Consider the following 13,016-nt stretch of genomic DNA (forward strand, 5'->3'; position numbering starts at 1 on the left):
AAAATTAAGACAGGGTCGTAAACCTGTCTTATGTATCATGGCGTCTTACCTATTGTTTCTCGATAGCTGGACACGCTAGATGACACGCAGCTTATATGCAGATATAGGCTAAATCGGCATGCCATCATGCAAATTGTAGCGACTGTGGGGCCTCGAACGACCGGCCAAGCGTTCGGTACCTCTATCACCCGACAAAAGATCGTGCGTGAACATGTACTGAGTTTGAGAACTACTGTACATGTAATCAGATATATGTGACACAATGAACAGTGGTAGTTTAATTATTCTTGGTTAAGGCACAGTAAGTTAGGGTAGCCTAGTTGGTCTTACTTCTGAGCGACGTCGGTCCATATCTTCTTCTTTTGCACATTTGTCACGGTGTTTTGCAAAACGCCGAAAATAAAATGTGATGATGTTTCTCCACTTCTTGAATTAATATATCCACTTCGACAGGCATCCAGTTTACTTTCCTAAGGCGTTAATGTGTAGGTCAAGGGAATTCCCTTATGACGTCATGGGAAAACACCCGACTCTTTCTATCTCCGACAGATGAGAGCGCCCTGTCTCAGCCGCGACAGCTGTCGTAGCTGAGACACGGCTACGATAGGTTTAAGATAGCTTCAATAGCTCTTATGGCAGTGGCAATTTTTTGTCGTAAGTCGCTAAGATTTCTCTTAGCTAAGACAGCTTCGTGAATAGGCCGCCTGATGTAAAGTTGCACATATTTTAGGATATTCACAAAACAATTACACTCCTATATGTTTCAGCTGTATCTTCTCTCTCTCTCTCTCTCTCTCTCTCTCTCTCTCTCTCTCTCTCTCTCTCTCTCTCACACACACACACACACACACACACACGCTCTCAAATAAACATGTGGCCACACATACAAACACACATGCAGACACGAGCACACACATAAACATGTAACTATTCACCCATACACATTTAAAACACTGATTCACACACACACGCCCCAGACACACACAGACACAAACATACACACACACCACAAACACACGCACCACACACATACACACACGCCTCAGGCACACACACATAGCAACAATATTGCTGAGTGCGGCGTCAAACAACAAACAAACAAACACTTCATCTCAAGCAAACCATACAAGTGAAAGGGAGATCGATCGCTGTAACATCGTAACACATCGTGAACAATGGTGGCTGAAGCGGCAGTAAAATACTATACCGACAACGTCTTCACTACACAAAACTGGTGATGGTGTGACGTCATGGTTCACCGATGTATCGTTGCATCCCAAGCTGTCACTGACAACACGACACCCGATACGTCCACTCAGGTATTCCTGTGAAATTATGAATCTATTTTTAAACAGCAAAAACCTCAAAGACACGAAGTTTTTTGTTTGAATGACAACTTCCTTATTCTTTGTTGCGATGTTTCAGTGCTACTTTCTGCACCCTCTGTGATGTGAATACTGGGTGTCGAGTTGATGTATGTATTACCCACGTGGTGAAGATACAGGTGGTTAGATACTAAATCCGTACGTCACACGTGTGTCGTACAAGGTTGACCTCGTTTTATTCGTTTTGACTGGATAACCGTGACCTCTGTCACACCGGAACTACTTTTTTCATTCATAAAAAATCGCGAGGCGTCATTCATTTTGCAACTACAAGGCAGAACTGAAGCAATCTCATGAGAGCGAGAGATATTTACAAACACTTTATTAAACCAAACAAGATAATCACACGCATCAAATACGGTTTGCATTCATGAGTTATGCATAGAGTGAGTGAGTGAGTGAGTTTGGTTTAACGCCGCTTTTAACAGTATTCAATATACGGTGTGTCAGCTTAATGTGGGAGGAAAGCCCGAAGTAATGCAAGTCTCGAACGTTTACCACTTCGGTGAAACCCACGAGCACGGGTATGGTGCTGACGTTATGCATAGAGCTTCTACGGACATTATATAATCGAGCTATATCCGTTTACAATGTAAGACTACCGATCAGTAGATCGAGGGTCACCATGAGCGTGACGCACCCGACCGCTTTCGCAACTTTCAATTTGATTTAACGTAAAAGGATAAGCGTAGTGAAATGAAGTCAGTTTAAACTATCTGGACAGACTTACTTGGGATGATCCGGCTGTGCCATCAGTGTCCCCTTCGAAGCGTATTTTGTGACACTGTTTCGGGGGTTGTTTGTTCACGACTGCACAACCAGATCACTCAAAGTGAACATTTCCGATACAAATCATTCGAAAACTCTGTGGAAGTGTGCCTGACTTCTGATTATGTGGCCCAAAATATCCCAAATGTGAACAATAACATTCCCTATCTCTAGCGTAAAACGCTGTGAGTAGATCACGGTTGTCTTTTCTTATTCCGGTGGTGACCTTGCCCTTCGTTGGAAACTGTCACTAACATGCAAGCAGACTTGAGTTTGTTGATTTCCACGTCTTCAGTATCGGGCCCGGGTGGTACAGTTAACATGTATGTCTTTGTCGAGCACTCCGATTTCCCTCTTCAAAAATGGTAGGGACATGATATAAATTCAACTGATAGATCAAGGAAACCGAACCATTTTGATTGCAGAACCAGGACCCCGACAGTGCGAGTGACCGACTGTTGGTCCGATTATCAAAGCGCGGCGCTAATGTGACTTTTCACCTTTTCTTATGGGTGTCCTGCGTACGAACAACATGGAGCTTGAATTACCAGAAGTTGAAAAAATTCTTCAAAAAGTATCTTGAGCGTATCTGCAGACGCATGTTGTTAATGCGTATGCATAGAAATGTCCACAACATGACATCATGAACATCGATCAACGCCATCGGCATCAACCAAGTCTGGCCACGAGATCCCGTTCGTCGCCTCTTACGACAGGCATGGCTTGCTGAAGATCAATTCTAACCCGGATACTCACAGCTTGTTATAACAGTACTTAACGATGTGTCAATCATAACAGTACTTAACGATGTGTCAATCATAAAAGTACTAACGAAATGTCAATCATAACAGTTCTTAACGATGAGTCAATCATAACAGTACTTAACGATGTGTCAATCTTAACAGTACTAACGAAATGTCAATCATAAAAGTTCTTAACGATGTGTCAATCATAACAGCACTTAACGATGTGTCAATCATAACAGCACTTAACGATGTGTCAATCATAACAGTACAAAACGATGTGTCAATCATAAAAGTACTTAACGATGTGTCAATCATAACAGTACTTAACGATGTGTCAATCATAAAAGTACTAACGAAATGTCAATCATAACAGTTCTTAACGATGAGTCAATCATAACAGTACTTAACGATGTGTCAATCTTAACAGTACTAACGAAATGTCAATCATAAAAGTTCTTAACGATGTGTCAATCATAACAGCACTTAACGATGTGTCAATCATAACAGCACTTAACGATGTGTCAATCATAACAGTACGAAAGAAACGATGTGTCAATCATAAAAGTACGAAACGATGTGTCAATCATAACAGTACTTAACGATGTGTCAATCATAAAAGTACTAACGAAATGTCAATCATAACAGCACTTAACGATGTGTCAATCATAACAGCACTTTACGATGTGTCAATCATAAAAGTACTTCACGATGTGTCAATCATAACAGTACTTAACGATGTGTCAATCATAACAGTACTTAACGATGTGTCAATCATAACAGCACGTAACGATGTGCCAATCATAACAGCACTTAACGATGTGTCAATCATAACAGTACGAAACGATGTGTCAATCATAAAAGTACTAAACGATGTGTCAATCATAACAGTACTTAACGATGTGTCAATCAGAACAGAACTTAACGATCTGCCAATCATAACAGCACTTAACGATGTGTCAATCATAACAGTACGAAACGATGTGTCAATCATAAAAGTACGAAACGATGTGTCATTCATAACAGTACTTAACGATGTGTCAATCATAAAAGTACTAACGAAATGTCAATCATAACAGTTCTTAACGATGTGTCAATCATAACAGCACTTAACGATGTGTCAATCATAACAGTACCTAACGATGTGTCAATCATAACAGTACTTAACGATGTGTCGATCATAACATTACTTAACGATGTGTCAATCATAACAGAACTTAACGATGTGTCAATCATAACAGTACTTAACGATGTGTCAATCATAACAGTTCTTAACGATGTGTCAATCATAACAGTACTTAACGATGTGTCAATCATAACAGTACTTACGATGTGTCAATCAAAACAGTTCTTAACGATGTGTCAATCATAACAGTACTTCACGATGTGTCAATCATAAAAGTACGAAACGATGTGTCAATCATAACAGTACTTAACGATGTGTCAATCATAACAGTACTTAACGATGTGTCAACAATAACAGAACTTAACGATGTGCCAATCATAACAGTACTTAACGATGTGTCAATCATAACAGTACTTCACGATGTGTCAATCATAACAGTACTTCACGATGTGTCAATCATAAAAGTACCTAACGATGTGTCAATCATAACAGTACTTAACGATGTGCCAATCATAACAGTACTTAACGATGTATCAATAATAACAGTACCTAACGATGTGTCAATCATAACAGTATTTAACGATGTGTCAATCATAACAATTCTTAACGATGTGTTAATCATAACAGTACTTCACGATGTGTCAGTCATAACAGTACTTAACGATGTGTCAATTATAACAGTTCTTAACGTTGTGTCAATCATAACAGTACTTAACGATGTGTCAATCATAACAGTACTTCACGATGTGTCAATCATAACAGTACTTAACGATGTGTCAATTATAACAGTTCTTAACGATGTGTCAATCATAACAGTACTTAACGAGGTGTCAATCATAACAGTACTTACGATGTGTCAATCATAACAGTACTTAACGATGTGTCAATCAAAACAGTACTTAACGATGTGTCAATCATAACAGTACTTAACGAGGTGTCAATCATAACATTACTTCACGATGTGTCAATCATAACAGTACTAACGAAATGTCAATCATAACAGTTCTTAACGATGAGTCAGTCATAACAGTACTTAACGATGTGCCAATCATAACATTACGAGGGTGATATTACACGACACGATTAACCCTATTTCACCCATGTCTTTATATTTAACGGAATTCTAGAGGAGAGTGTATGTGCATGCATGTGTGTCCATGTGTGTGTCCAGGTATCAGACGCCATGACATACACACACGCCTTCAACCTACTTGTATGTGTATATGTATGTATGTGTGTGTGTGTGTGTGTCCAGGTAACAGAAGTCATGACATACACACACGCCTTCAACCTACCTGTATGTGTGTGTGTGTGTGTGTGTGTGTGTGTGTGTGTGTGTGTGTGTGTGTGTGTGTGTGTGTGTGTGTGTGTGTGTGTGTGTGTGTGTGTGTGGGTGTGTGTGGGTGTGTGTGTGTGTGTCCAGGTATCAGACGCCATGACATACACACACGCCTTCAACCTACTTGTATGTGTATATGTATGTATGTGTGTGTGTGTGTGTGTGTGTCCAGGTAACAGAAGTCATGACATACACACACGCCTTCAACCTACTTGTATGGGTTTGTACAAGACAATCAGGCCAATCAGACAACTTGATTGCTTTATAGTAATACTTCATTCCCTATGCGTTTAAACCCTTCACAACAGCATACAGCAGGTCACTCGCTACGACTAGAACTGACACTCAATAAAATATCGTCCTAAAGCGACCGTCCAGTCTAATCTATTCATGTCACGAATCTGTTTTTAATTTAAAACTTTTCCTCTGTAAATCTGCATTTTAATATCCGTTATGAATCCATGACTGTATATTCATGAACGGAAGACTGCAATGAATTATAATTAATATACGATACATGCACAGTGGGCGTACGCTGTGGGCGCTATCTGTGGCCGTACTTACCTCATCTGATTTCAATATCAATCGCAATATTTACAACCACTTTGCTGAATATATTTATCATAAAATGAACCACTTCCTTGTTAACTACGTATTTAATCATTCATTTGGGAAGCTTTCCTGAAATTCTACATCTAAGGGAAATCGGGAAGTTTGTCAACGAGGAGCACGGGCACCTCTGTCACCTAGCAACATGGCGACTTTTTGTGGTTGAGTATAAACATACTTCTCCAGTCAAGGGCAACACTTCATATGGGTTATGTTTATCCTTGTTCTCGTGTTCCAGGAGTGTGTGTGTGTGTGTGTGTGTGTGTGTGTGTGTGTGTGTGTGTGTGTGTGTGTGCGTGCGTGCGCGCGCACGTGTGTGTGAGGCGTGTGTGTGGATTATGTGTATGCGTGATGTGTGTGTGTATGTGTTTGTCTGAGGCGTGTGTGTGTATGTGTGTGTGTCTGTGGCGTGTGTGTATATATGTGTGTGTGTGTATGTCTGATGCGTGTCTGTGTGTGTGCGCGCGTGTGTATGTGTGTGTGTGTCTGAGGCGTGTGTGTATGTGTGTGTGAGGCGTGTGTGTATGTGTGTGTATATGCGTGTGTATGTATGTGTGTATTATGTGTATGTGTGTGTGCTCGCGTGTGTGTAGATTGTGTGTATGCATGATATGTGCATGTGTGTGTGTGTAGGTGTGTGTGTTTGAGGCGTGAGTGTGTATGTGTGTGCGTGTATGTGTGTCTGATGCGTGTATCCGTACGCGCGTGTGCGCGTGTCTATGTATGTGTGCGTGTCTGAGGCGTGTGTGTGCGTGCGTGCGTGCGTGTGTGTGTATGTGTGTGTCTTAGGCGTGTGTGTGTGTTTGTGTGTGTGTCTGAGGCGTGTGTATGTGTGTGTATGTGTGTATGTGCGTGCTTGTGTGTATGCGTGTGTGTTTTAGGCGTGTGTATGTGTGTGCGTTTTAGGCGTCTTTGTGGATGCGTTCGTGTTTGTGTATGTTAGTGTGTCTTTAGCGTGTGTGTGTGCGCGCGTGTGTGTATCTGTATGTGTGCCTTTGGCGTGTGTGTGTGCGCGCGTATGTGTATCTGTGTGTATGCATATGTGTATGTGTGTGTGTGTGAGGCGTGTGTGTGTGTGTGTCTGAGGTGTGTATGTGTACGCGCGTGTGCGCATGTCTATGCATTTGTGCGTGTCTGAGGCGTGTGTGTGTGTGTGTGTGTGCGTGCGTGCGTGTGTGTGTATGTGTGTGTCTTAGGCGTGTGTGTGTGCGTGTGTGTGCATGTGTGTGTGTGTCTGAGGGGTGTGTATGTGTGTGCGTGTGTGTGTGTATGTGCCTGCATGTGTGTGTGTGTATGTGCATGCATGTGTGTATGTGTGTGTGTTTGAGGCGTGCGTATGTGTGTCTGATGCGTCTTTGTGGATGCGTGCGTCTTTGTGTATGTTAGTGTGTCTTTGGCGTGTGTGTGTGCGCGCGTATGTGTATCTGTGTGTATGCGCGCGTGTGTGTGTATGTGTGTGTGAGAGAGGCGTGGGTGTGTGTGAACGTCACTAAACGTGAACATACTTTTCTTGTTCTAACAAACTTTAACACTCGCTATAAAGGGTATATTTTGAACTGTTATTAATAGTAGATGTTGATGCAACATATCAATAGCACAATCCTTGAATATAGTTATTGAACATTTTTTTATCGCCAACAGTTCTTGACAGCCAAACAAACCTAAAACCCTGAGAAAATAGTAGATATCTTATGTGTTTTATAGCCTACATTACCTACATAAAGTAACATGTACGCTTTTTGGAGGGGAGCGGCCCTCTTGCATTGAATATATTTTGAATATATTGTTAAATCCAACACTACGAACAAGTGAGGTGATATACATTGGATATCGGCCACATTCACCCTGAACTATAGCATAAGTGTTTGTTGTCCGTTTGTAAGAAGTTTTTACAAGCCAGTGGTGTATTTTCTCTATACTTTCAAATCTATTGATCCCCCAAATTCCAGATGCGTACAAACGAATCGGACTAATCTGACAATCAAATAACTTAAAGAACATTTTGGGGGCAGTCATAGACATGTTTTAATTGTAATAAGTAACTTAAATAAAGCCTTCTTGGCACGTCGGGCAAAATCAGCAGCAAATGTACTTTGGGTAAACTTACTAGTGAAGAATTAACAACCTCTAAAACTTGTCCTATATAACACAGCATTTCTTGAGCTGATACTTTTCCTATTCTTCTAAAAAGAACAACATTTGGTTTGCTCAAGTTGACAGTCATTCCACACATATATGCATATGCATGAAAACTATTTATCTGACGCTGTAAACCACATAATTAGTATCAGAAACCATAACTACATCATCACCAAATTACAATAATACTTCTACTATATCTGGAGAGAGTTGAATCCATACGTACATCATCAGCAAATCTTTTAATAGATTAAGACTACATACAATAGCTTCATTTTACATAGACATTTTAAAATGATTGCACATAAGGTCAAAATATTATCTTTATTCTAATAATCTTGGCGAAAATCTGTTTGATTTTCAGAAATTTTATTCATAACTATGCCCACTTTGTAAATCTGTCATTTAATACACATGTATAAATCTTTCCTAGTGAACTTAGTAATGCTATTCTACTGTAATTATCGCGATTATTTATGTCGCCCTTTTTATGCAACGGGATGATATTTGCCTTAGTCCATAAGTCTAGAAACATCAACTGTTAAAGATCTTGTTAAACAAAGAAAGTAGGAAGGGCATTATAATTGGTTCCGAAGACTAAATCATTTCAATGAACACTTTATCAATTCCAGGTGATTTTCCATTTTTTGAATGCGTAATAGCGTTATGTATTTCTTCAGCTGTTAGGGAAGGACTTCAAACTCAAACCTCTGTGCAGAGCTGTCAGTTTCATTTCCTATTTCTAAAGACGTATTTTTTTGCTGTTAAAAATAATGCTGCAATGATCAAGCCAACTATCCCCTTTAATGTTATGAGAAGCTTAACTCTTTTCAAAAAGCTGCTGAATTTGTTCTAGGTGTATTTAGCCTTTGCCCTATTTTCCGTTGGCGCTCACGGTGCAGGGTGTATGGTTTAACGCCGCTTTTAGCAATATTCCAGCCATTTCACTACGGTTGACTCCAGACATGGGCTACACACATTGTACCCATGTCGGGAATCGAACCCGGGACGTCAGCGTGACGAGCGAACGCTTTAACCACAAGGCTACCCGACCGCCCCGATGATGACGAAGGTGAGGCGATGATGATGAAATTCGAGCGATAATGACGATGCTAGCGGTGGTGTTGATGACGATGGTGAAGTGATGATGATGAAAGTGGAGCGATAATGACGATGCTAGCGGTGGTGTTGATGACGATGGTGAAGTGATGAGGACGAAAGTGGGGCGATAATGACGATGACGGTGGTGATGATGACGATGGTGAAGTGATGATGAGGATGGTGAAATGATGATGACGATGGCAGTGTTGAATATGTGATGATGATGATGATGATGATGATGATGATATATTCTTTAATTGCATACCATAGTAACATTTGGTTATTATAGGATAACAATGATAAGAAAGACGCACATGAAGCACGTACAATGAACACAACACGGGGTTTATATCAAAACAGGGAAAGGTGCTCGTCAGAGGTGTGAATATTTCATATCGACCCTGTTATCTTAGTTGTTCAAATGACGTTCATACAACTCAAATAGGACTGTGTGATAACCAATCAACGATTGAGGAACTGGAAACGTGAGGAGGAAGGTGTACTTTTGTAGCGTTGTGCGGCGATACACTCCCGCACAGATAAGCCAGATGTCCTGCAATGTCCGCCTGCACGCTGTACCGTGTACACAGCGGCCGCTAGGACTGCTGCAAACACAGGCTACACGGAAGTGTGGCCATGGGGCTGTCAGGGCATGTCTGTCTCCCCGTCGTCAGGTGCATGGGACTGGTTGTATTATTAACAGGTAAATTTATTATTTTTCATTTTACGAAATCCATCGTTAGCGGTATGCGACATTTTGAACATCAGGGAGAGAATTTATAGACGTTTCGGAGTATATGCTTACTCCTTTATTCATCTGAGGAGTAATCATATACTCCGAAACGTTGTGTTCCTCATAATAAAGAAGTTGACATCCATAAATTCTCTTCGTTATGTGTATCACTTCTAAATGACTTTCAAAGGCCTAACTCGACACATCATATTCCAAAACGGATATACGAGAGTAGCGATATCAATCCTTGTTGATTCCGGGTCAGATAATTCCACGTCATCCAACTTACAGGGGGACGGGTTAGTCCACGTCGTCCAACTTACAGGGGGGTCTGACAACTCCACGTCATCTAACTTACAGGGGGGGGGGGGGGGGGGGGGGGGGGGGGGCTGGTTAGTCCACGTCATCCAAGTGACAGGGGGGTCGAGTAAGTCCACCTCATCCAACTTACAGGGGGGTCGGGTTAGTCCACGTTATCCAAGTTACAGGGGGGTCGAGTAAGTCCACATAATCCAACCTACACGGGGGTCGGGTTAGTCCACGTCATCCAACTTACAGGAGGGTCGGGTAAGTCCACGTCATCCAACTTACAGGGGCGTCGGGTAAGTCCACGTCATCCAACTTACAGGAGGGTCGAGTAAGTCCACATCATCCAACTTACAGGGGGGTCGAGTAAGTCCACGTCATCCAACTTACAGGGGGGTCGGGTTAGTACACGTCATCTAACTTACAGGGGGGTCGAGTAAGTCCACGTCATCCAACTTACAGAGGGGTCGGGTTAGTCCACATCATCCAACTTACAGGGGGGTCGGGTAAGTCCACCTCATCCAACTTACAGGGGGGTCGGGTTAGTCCACATCATCCAACTTACAGGGGGGTCGAGTAAGTCCACATCATCCAACTTACAGGGGGGTCGAGTAAGTCCACATCATCCAACTTACAGGGGGGACGGGTTAGTCCACGTCATCCAACTTACAGGGGGGTCGAGTAAGTCCACGTCATCCAACTTACAGGGGGGTCGAGTAAGTCCACATCATCCAACTTACAGGGGGGACGGGTTAGTCCACATCATCCAACTTACAGGGGGGACGGGTTAGTCCACATCATCCAACTTACAGGGGGGTCGAAAGTCCACGTCATCCAACTTACAGGGGGGTCGGGTTAGTCCACATCATCCAACTTACAGAGGGGTCGAGTAAGTCCACGTCATCCAACTTACAGGGAGGTCGAGTAAGTCCACATCATCCAACTTACAGGGGGGACGGGTTAGTCCACATCATCCAACTTACAGGGGGGTCGAAAGTCCACGTCATCCAACTTACAGGGGTGTCGGGTTAGTACACGTCATCTAACTTACAGGGGGGACGGGTTAGTCCACGTCATCCAACTAACAGGAGGGTCGAGTAAGTCCACATCATCCAACTTACAGGGGGGTCGGGTTAGTACACGTCATCTAACTTACAGGGGGGACGGGTAAGTCCACGTCATCTAACTTACAGGGGGGTCGGGTAAGTCCACGTCATCCAACTTACAGGGGGGTCGGGTAAGTCCACGTCATCTAACTTACAGGGGGGTCGGGTTAGTCCACGTCATCCAACTTACAGAGGGGTCGAGTAAGTCCACGTCATCTAACTTACAGGGGGGTCGGGTAAGTCCACGTCATCTAACTTACAGGAGGGTCGGGTAAGTCCACGTCATCTAACTTACAGGGAGGTCGAGTAAGTCCACATCATCCAACTTACAGGGGCGTCGGGTAAGTCCACGTCATCCAACTTACAGGGGGGTCGGGTAAGTCCACGTCATCCAACTTACAGGGGGGTCGAGTAAGTCCACGTCATCCAACTTACAGGGGGGTCGGGTAAGTCCACGTCATCTAACTTACAGGGGGGTCGGGTAATGTAGCAGGGCGTGGAGTCATCCCACAGATGACATCCTTACCTTGTCAGCTTGCTGACGGGGTTAACCTCTTTGGTCATGTGGACAAGGCGTCCGACCTCTGATCAGAAGGTCCGTGGTTCGAATCCCATCACGGGACTCGGAAATTTTATGGCCGCTACATTGGCGCCCAACGTGAGGCTGAGCACGTTCATATCAAATTTGAGCAAAATAAGCCTCAGTACCCTACTATGCGGCCCGGGACGTGCCTTCTGTTGACGGGGGAGTATGTAGCAGGGCGTGGAGTCATCCCACAGATGACATCCTTACCTTGTCAGCTTGCTGACGGGGTTAACCTTTTTGGTCATGTGGACAAGGCGTCCGACCTCTGATCAGAAGGTCCGTGGTTCGAATCCCATCACGGGACTCGGAAATTTTATGGCCGCTATAGTAAGTCCACGTCATCTAACTTACAGGGGGGTCGGGTTAGTCCACGTCATCCAACTTACAGGGGCGTCGGGTAAGTCCACGTCATCCAACTTACAGGGGGGTCGGGTAAGTCCACGTCATCTAACTTACAGGGGCGTCGGGTAAGTCCACGTCATCTAACTTACAGGGAGGTCGAGTAAGTCCACATCATCCAACTTACAGGGGGGACGGGTAAGTCCACATCATCCAACTTACAGGGGCGTCGGGTAAGTCCACATCATCCAACTTACAGGGGGGTCGAGTAAGTCCACGTCATCCAACTTACAGGGGGGTCGAGTAAGTCCACGTCATCCAACTTACAGGGGGGTCGGGTAAGTCCACATCATCCAACTTACAGGGGGGTCGGGTAAGTCCACGTCATCAAACTTACAGAGGGGTCGAGTAAGTCCACCTCATCCAAGTTACAGGGGGGTCGGGCAGCCAGACTTTGTGATTTGGTTTATTGCGTGACGGCGCCCTTCACATTCACTGAGTACGTGTCGTTGGTTGCGTATTGGGTGACAAGTGTTTACTATCACGTATTTGGTGACAAGTGTTTACAATTACGTATTGGGTGACAAGTGTTTACAATTACGTATTGGGTGACAAGTTTTTACTATTACGTATTGGGTGACAAGTGTTTACTATCACGTATTGGGTGACAAGTGTTTACTATTCTGTATTGGGTGACAAGTGTTTACTATTACGTATTGGGTGACAAGTGTTTACA

At 43.3% G+C, this 13,016-nt stretch overlaps 1 protein-coding gene across 3 annotated transcripts in view; it reads left to right on the plus strand.

Moving 5' to 3' along the window:
• The first annotated feature begins 9,753 nt into the window (after positions 1–9,753).
• LOC139472728 (mucin-3A-like) overlaps positions 9,754–13,016 on the plus strand; it is a 39,403-nt gene continuing 36,140 nt past the window's right edge. For all 3 annotated transcript variants that reach the window (XM_071255178.1, XM_071255179.1, XM_071255180.1), the window contains exon 1: positions 9,754–9,913. In XM_071255178.1, coding sequence (XP_071111279.1) covers positions 9,847–9,913 — 67 coding nt within the window. In that variant the 5' untranslated portion in view covers positions 9,754–9,846. The remainder of the gene's footprint in view (positions 9,914–13,016) is intronic.

Source organism: Haliotis cracherodii, unplaced genomic scaffold (assembly GCF_022045235.1).
Source record: "Haliotis cracherodii isolate W230 unplaced genomic scaffold, xgHalCrac1.p SCAF_25, whole genome shotgun sequence".
Lineage (NCBI taxonomy): Eukaryota > Metazoa > Mollusca > Gastropoda > Lepetellida > Haliotidae > Haliotis > Haliotis cracherodii.